Genomic DNA, 6,981 nt, shown 5'->3' with positions numbered 1-6,981 from the left:
CCCCTTCTGATCCCCTCACTCACCCCTCTGGCACAGCCACTGTCTCCGCCGCCGCCCCCATGGACTTACTGGGCCCAATGGAGATGACGGAGGGCTCCCTCTGCTCCTTCGCAGCTGCTGATGACTTCTATGATGACCCGTGCTTCAACACGTCGGACATGCACTTCTTTGAGGACCTGGACCCCCGGCTGGTGCATGTGGGGGGTCTGCTGAAGCCCGAGGAGCACCCACACCACCACGGGCATCACCATGGGCATCAACATGAGGAGGAGCATGTCCGGGCACCCAGCGGACACCACCAGGCTGGCCGCTGCCTGCTGTGGGCCTGCAAGGCTTGCAAGAGGAAGACCACCAACGCTGACCGCCGTAAGGCCGCCACCATGGCGGCGGCTCAGCAAGGTCAACGAGGCCTTTGAGACCCTCAAGCGTTGCACCTCCACCAACCCCAACCAGCGCCTGCCCAAGGTGGAGATCCTGCGCAACGCCATCCGCTACATTGAGAGCCTGCAGGCGCTGCTGCGGGAGCAGGAGGATGCTTACTACCCAGTGCTGGAGCACTACAGTGGGGAATCGGATGCCTCCAGCCCCCGCTCCAACTGCTCTGATGGCATGGTGAGTGCCCCAGGGAGGACACCCTGCCACCGAGGTGCCCCCTGGACACTGTCGGTCTAAGCCTCTGCAGGGCAAATTGCCTTCTCCCACCTTTAGCAGCTACCCTCCATACCTCTGCAGGCATAAGACGAAGTGCTTTCTCGTGTCTTGAGCTCCAGCAGCAAAGGGAGGTGGGGGTCCACACATACCAGGACCTCTGGGAAAGAAGAAAAATCTCTTACACACTTTTTTCCCTGGGATAAGAAGTTAGGGAAGTCCTGCTGCATCCTGGGGGAGCACCTTGGGAAGCTGCCTGGGATGGGGACATGGGGAGCTACAGGAGCCCTGCCTGTCCTCCTATAGCTCCTGGGGCATCTCTGTTCCCATCCTTTGCTTTGAATCCTCTGAAGACAGCAGACAGGAAGGTCCCCTTGGTCATGGTAGTTACAGGGGAACTGATAAGTGCCTGAGTTTTGTTTTCTGCCATTCATCATGATAACAGGAGGAGGGTCTAAAGCAACAAGAGTTGTTTTTCTTTACCCTTAAACCCAAAAGGTTCTCTATTTCTCCTGTCACTTCGTCCCTTCCATTTACCAGAACCAGGAAGGAGACCCCACGCTTTCAGTCACGTTTGCATGTTATGGGGAGGAGAGAAGAAAACTGGGTGCCAGAGAGGGTGTCTCATCGCCACATCTTTTCGCTGCGACTGTAGGCTTGGACTCTGACTCTGGAGTGGTGGGACGTGGTGGCTGGAGTGCAGGACAGCTGTCCAGGGTGGGATATTGACAGGTCTGAGATTTATGAGGGTTTTTTTTCTGTGCTCTGGTGCTGATAATCATTACTGAGTTGAGTATCTGACGTTATGAGATAGTTGGCAGATTGGAGAGAAGACTTACAGATAGGATCCCTCCTCAAAATACAGCCTTTTTCTTTTGTCGGAAAGAGAAATCTTATTGTGGATTAAAGTATTGCAAACAAAAACATTGGTCAATGTTTTGTGGCTTTTTCTGTACAAAATGGAAACGGGAAAAGAAACTAAAGAAACATAAGGGACAAAGGTAGACAGAGGCATTTTAAGATGAACTTGCGTTTGGAAAAGCCTTCAAAAATTAAAAGACAAAAAGACTCATTCCCCTTTTGGTCTCCTTGTTGTAAATTGAACATACATGTAGGGCAGTATCTGATCAAAATACTGGAAAACCTCATCTTATTTGTAAAGCTACAGCATTTGATGCAACAGCAATGGTATTTTTCCTTTGGAACAGCTGTGCCACGTGAAATATTCTGGGGTGAATCCCCTTTTAGCCAAGTTAAGTTTTGCCTATTCAAAGAAACTACAACTTGATGGCATTTCAGCCAGGACTGGAGTGATGGCGCAGACTAGGGGCTGAAATGCAAAATGGGATAGTTACCGGGATTTCAGTAAAGGCTGTCCCCCGGCAGCGCCCTCACCCAGCCTGCTCTCTTTTCCAGATGGAGTACAGCGGGCCTCCTTGCAACTCCCGCAGAAGAAACAGCTATGACAGCAGCTACTACACAGAATCACCAAATGGTGAGTACATGCTGTAACGGCTGCATGAAACATGGAGGCAGCCAGTCAATGCAGCGAGCTTCCCCGTGCCTTCTCTGTCTCCAGTTGTTTAGCGCACCCCAGCTGGGCTGAAAGGAGAACCTGCCTTTTCAGCCAGCGAGCTGCTGATGCTAGTAGAAGCACTGGATTTTCTCTAGATGTATTTGCAAATATGGGGGTATGTTATAGCTGCATTTCCTGTTTTGCAGATATAACATCTGGATGAAAGTATATTCTTCCTTGCAACTAATTTTAAGTGTTTAACAATGTGTTGCAGGAAGACTCTTCTAACTCTACCTGTCATTGATCCAAACTGGAGTAATTGACAATTGATTCCAATTGTTCCCTTCCCTTTCTTTGTATTTAAGTAAAGCTCTGGATCCACCCTGCCCCAAAAGTAGCACTTTGGTTGGATCTTTCTTCCATTTTGCAGTCACCATCTCCGTTTTCTAATAATTGGTTTCCTCAACAATATTAATTTACTCTGAATCTTTACATGCTCACAGATGCATACTGTCAGGCAGTCACAGAGGTTTATGAAAGAACTACATCCTACTGACATTAAGTACACACTGGATAAACTGAGCACCTTTTTTGCCTGTTTTTTAGATCCAAAGCATGGGAAGAGTTCTGTTGTTTCCAGCCTTGACTGCCTCTCAAGCATTGTAGAGAGGATTTCCACAGATAACTCCACGTGTCCTATACTGCCTCCAGTGGAAACTGTTGCTGAAGGGAGTCCCTGTTCCTCCCCAGAAGGAGCGAGCCTGAATGACAGCGGAGCCCAGATTCCTTCTCCCACCAGCTGCACCCAACTTCCCCAGGATAACGGCAGCAGCAACCCCATCTACCAAGTGTTATAAAGGCAGGTCCAACGGGACTGCACTGAAAACACATTGCTCCGTTCAGCCACACTCCGAGACCTAAGACTATAAAGACTTGTTCCAGTTTTAAAATACCACTCAAAATTCCTTCAAATATATAACTTTTCAAACCTGTATTACTTCAAAATACACATAGTTATTTATTGGTTGTTAAACTAAAGTTATTTAATATGTCTAGAGATGAAACTGTATACCATGAAATGGCCAATGTTTAATCGGGGCTTTGGGAGAATAGGAACCTGGTTCTTGAATGCGGAGGAGAATATAACAGTAGTGGCATGACAGATCCTTCCTATTACTCCTCTTCTGGCCAAAATGAGGTTGTGGACCATTTTTTATAAAACTTTTTGTATAATTGTAAATAAGAGTTGCTTTAAAAAAAAAAAAAAAAAGGAAAAAATTAATACAAAATACCAAACAAAAGCAAAAATGAAAAAACAAAAGGGAAAAAAATAAAAAAATATTTAATATTGCTTGGTTTGTTGTGTCAAACTTTATATATTTATACGATGTGGTTGCCAAGAATGTTTTCAACAGTATTCTAAATAAAGACCCTTATTTATAAAATCTGTGGTGTTATCTTGACTTTCATTAGGGCTTCTAGAATTACTTGTGCATTTAGGAGTGATACTAAGATTGCTGCCTTGGCAGGAAGAGGATACGGGCTCTGATTCAGCAAAGAAACTAAGAACATGCTTCAGTTGCACTACTTTCAACTACTTTGCATAAGGTAAGTTGCTGAAAAGGGGTCTACTTTCTTCATGTTATATCCTAGTGATTTGTAAACTGAGTCTTGCACCTCATTATTGGTCATTATTAAAAAGATCTGTAAGGTAAATAAGCATGTTTCTTTTTCTCCCCCCAAAGTTTACAGTTACATTGTAGAACTTGATCTTAGAAAGATGTGCTAGAACTAAGAATCACAATAAATTAGGCTTTCCAAATTCCAGTGCAGCTACCGAAACTTAAAGTCAGACAACAGTATCTCACAAGACCAGCTACCACATTCTTGGACAAAAGTTCAGATTTTTCATTCAATTTCTAATTTCCAAGTGTTTGTACCACATTCATATATTCTCAGGTATTAGAAACTAGTTGCAAAGGATTTTTTATCATAAAGTTCAAGGGACAGATTGGAGTTTTTCTCAAGTTCAGGTTGGAATTTAGGCCAAAGATAGGCAGTTTTAATTTGGATTTGAACTTTATGCATCGCTGGCAGCACTACTCCAGGGATTTACTTCTTGTTTAGAGCCTCTCTAAAAATAACCAGTGGCTATGTTTCATTCAGTGTATATGTGTAACCTTGCGAGCTTGCCATGAAACTGAAAAATGTTAAGCCCTGAGCAGGCTGCCATTGGTAAGTAACCATCAGGGCATTTCTGTATATTTGGACAAATATAACCAGCAGCTGCAGCCATAGTCACACAGTCCATTTCTTGTCATATCCCTGTGATTTATGGCTTTTTTTAAACATCACTGTAAAAAAAAAGAAAAAAACAAACCAAAACAAACAAACAAAAAAAAAAAACAACCAAGCAAACAAATAAAAAAAAAAAAAACCAACAAAACCCAAACAAACCAAAAACACCCTGAAAGCAAACTCTGATATTGTCATCAGCTCTAAACACGTGATAAAATCAGTCATTGTATTCTCTTAGGTGACTATTAAAGAAGGTTTTTTTTTAGCAGGAAGAAGAAAGAGGGAACAGCTAATTCCATGGGAATGTCTCCCATTCCTTTAGTTGTGAGGGCCTTAAAGATCAATGCTCCATGCAGAGGAGTGAGTGGCCTTGTGTCATGAGGAGAGCAACTGTGCACTTGCTTCTCCTTCCTCTTGGGGCAGAGGCATGTTCTGAGCTTGCTGTCTTATCCAAAGCCAGAGGCGCAGGGCAGGTAGCAGCCAGGTGGATTCATTCCTCATCTGAGTGCTTGTGACCGTGGTGGATGGTGAGTCAGTGTCGAGCCACAGGACCACTCTGTGCAGCAGGCCAGGCTCCCATGGGTTGGAGGAGACTCTGAGGCAGGAGTGGCCCCTCAACATTCTCATTGAAGTCCAACTTTGTAATGATCTCCCATTGATTTCACTGTGGGCAGAAAACAATCCAGCCTATAAAGATCAAGCTTAGCCCTTTCATTTTGCCACTAAAAGTAAAATTTAAATGAACTTCAGAATGTGTTAATTCATACTAGAATGAATCTGGAGGGTCCCTATTAAAGTTAGAAAAATGCCCCAGGTTAGTTTGAAACCTGTATCACTAACTTACAAAAACTAAAGAGATACAGTTGCCTCACAGATCAATGTCTTGTATATCAACAATGAAATTTTCACTGCCTCCAGCACACACTCAGTCAGGCCCACAATGAAAACATTAGAAGATGCTTTTGTGAAATACTACAGACCTTGCCATCCCCAGACTCTGAGGCGGGTAAAAATATCAATTCTACTGTCATGTAAATGGCAGCCAAGAAATCTTTTGCCAGCTCAAGAACTACAGAGACTCTGTACCTACTGATAGCACAAAGCTCATGCCTGCCTCACTGCAGCACCCAATTTCTGTAGGACACAATAGGGTGTACCTGGCTGTAAAGCTGGCATGGCAGAGCTCAACCGTGTACATGCAGTTCTGTGTGAAGTCATGTATATTGCATTTCACTGATTTATTTTAGCAACCCAAGTTTCCACATACTGATGTTTATGTTACAACAGAGAACAAGCATTTAGCACATCCCAAAATAGATGGATGGATGAAGAAGAAAAAATATTCACAGATTTCCTATGCAGATCCCACCTTTTCCCCATTGATGTCAGTGAGAAAAGTCCACTGGAGTAAGGCCAAAGAGGGTCTCTGCTGATAAATACATGTTTAAGTTACAACTGTATTTACTTTTTAACTTAAATAGTGAAAATATGTTCCCAGTGCAATTTCTTCCTGCCTATTTCTAAGGTAATATATTTAAACAAATGCCTGGAGTTACTCTGCTCCCCTGTGTATCAGGAGGATGGCATGCTACTGACAGAAGTATATCCCCGTCTACGGGCATTTTGAGGCTGGAAATATTTGGGTTCAGAGCTTTCGTTTAGTTCCAACAGTAGCAGGGAACATAAGCAGAGCTTCGGAACAGATACAAGACTGATACAACATTTGCAAACTTTGGTTCTTAAATTTGGCTCCTGAAGATGTATTTAGGTATTTAGTGCTGATCCTACAAGACGAACTGCAGTCCAGCTTGGTCTACAGAAGCACTCCAGCATGAGCTACAAACATATACCAATAGCCTGAAATCTGCAGTTTATACCACACAGGTTCCAGTCCAATATTCTGCAGGATGGGCACCTAAAGAAACACCACCTGATTTGAAAAAAAAAGTGAACCCCACAGATCGCACTGAGATGCAGAGCCTGGGAGAAGCTGGGGGTGACTGCAAACCAGACTGATCCTTTCCCTGAGCTGCCTCTGTAGGACAGTACAGAGCCTGCCTGAAACGGGGGCTTGGAGCTTTACACCAACAGTGTTAGAATTGTCGGATGTTTCGTATGGAACACTACTCCCAAAGGGAAAGTTATACGGCTACAAGGAAAAAAAAGAAAGGAAAGTAGCTGTCTTTGAACATGAAGATAAGTGTGTATCTTAGGAATTTGGTTTGATTTTATTTGGTAACTTAAGGAAGCCCTACTTGGGCTGCATGACAAAACCAGTATTATCAGTTTATCTTATTCAAAGTATTACTATGGGAAAAGTGAAGAGGAATAAATTTACACCTCGCTTATATATGCTAAGTGCTTTGACTTTAAATTTCAACAGGTCATTTGCAAATACGAGAATGAAAAGGAACCTTTTTCCACTTTCAGTACTTCACAATGAAAAAGTGCAAGTTGCTGGTTTTTATAAATAACTTTGTACACCATTTCCCACATTATCATTGAAGCTGTTACAGAAA

At 43.4% G+C, this 6,981-nt stretch overlaps 1 protein-coding gene across 1 annotated transcript; it reads left to right on the top strand.

Annotated features, from left to right (window-relative positions):
* Positions 1-30: 30 nt before the first annotated feature.
* On the top strand, positions 31-3,440 carry LOC104408183 (myoblast determination protein 1 homolog). The gene is given in 4 exon segments (XM_010017708.1): positions 31-382; positions 384-612; positions 2,065-2,143; positions 2,771-3,440. Coding segments are annotated over 4 exon segments (882 nt in total). The 5' UTR covers positions 31-59; the 3' UTR covers positions 3,022-3,440.
* Positions 3,441-6,981: the final 3,541 nt, after the last annotated feature.

Source organism: Nestor notabilis, unplaced genomic scaffold (genome assembly GCF_000696875.1).
Source record: "Nestor notabilis isolate BGI_N333 unplaced genomic scaffold, ASM69687v1 scaffold11397, whole genome shotgun sequence".
NCBI classification, from domain to species: domain Eukaryota; kingdom Metazoa; phylum Chordata; class Aves; order Psittaciformes; family Psittacidae; genus Nestor; species Nestor notabilis.
This window is presented reverse-complemented; position numbering and strand designations above follow the sequence as displayed.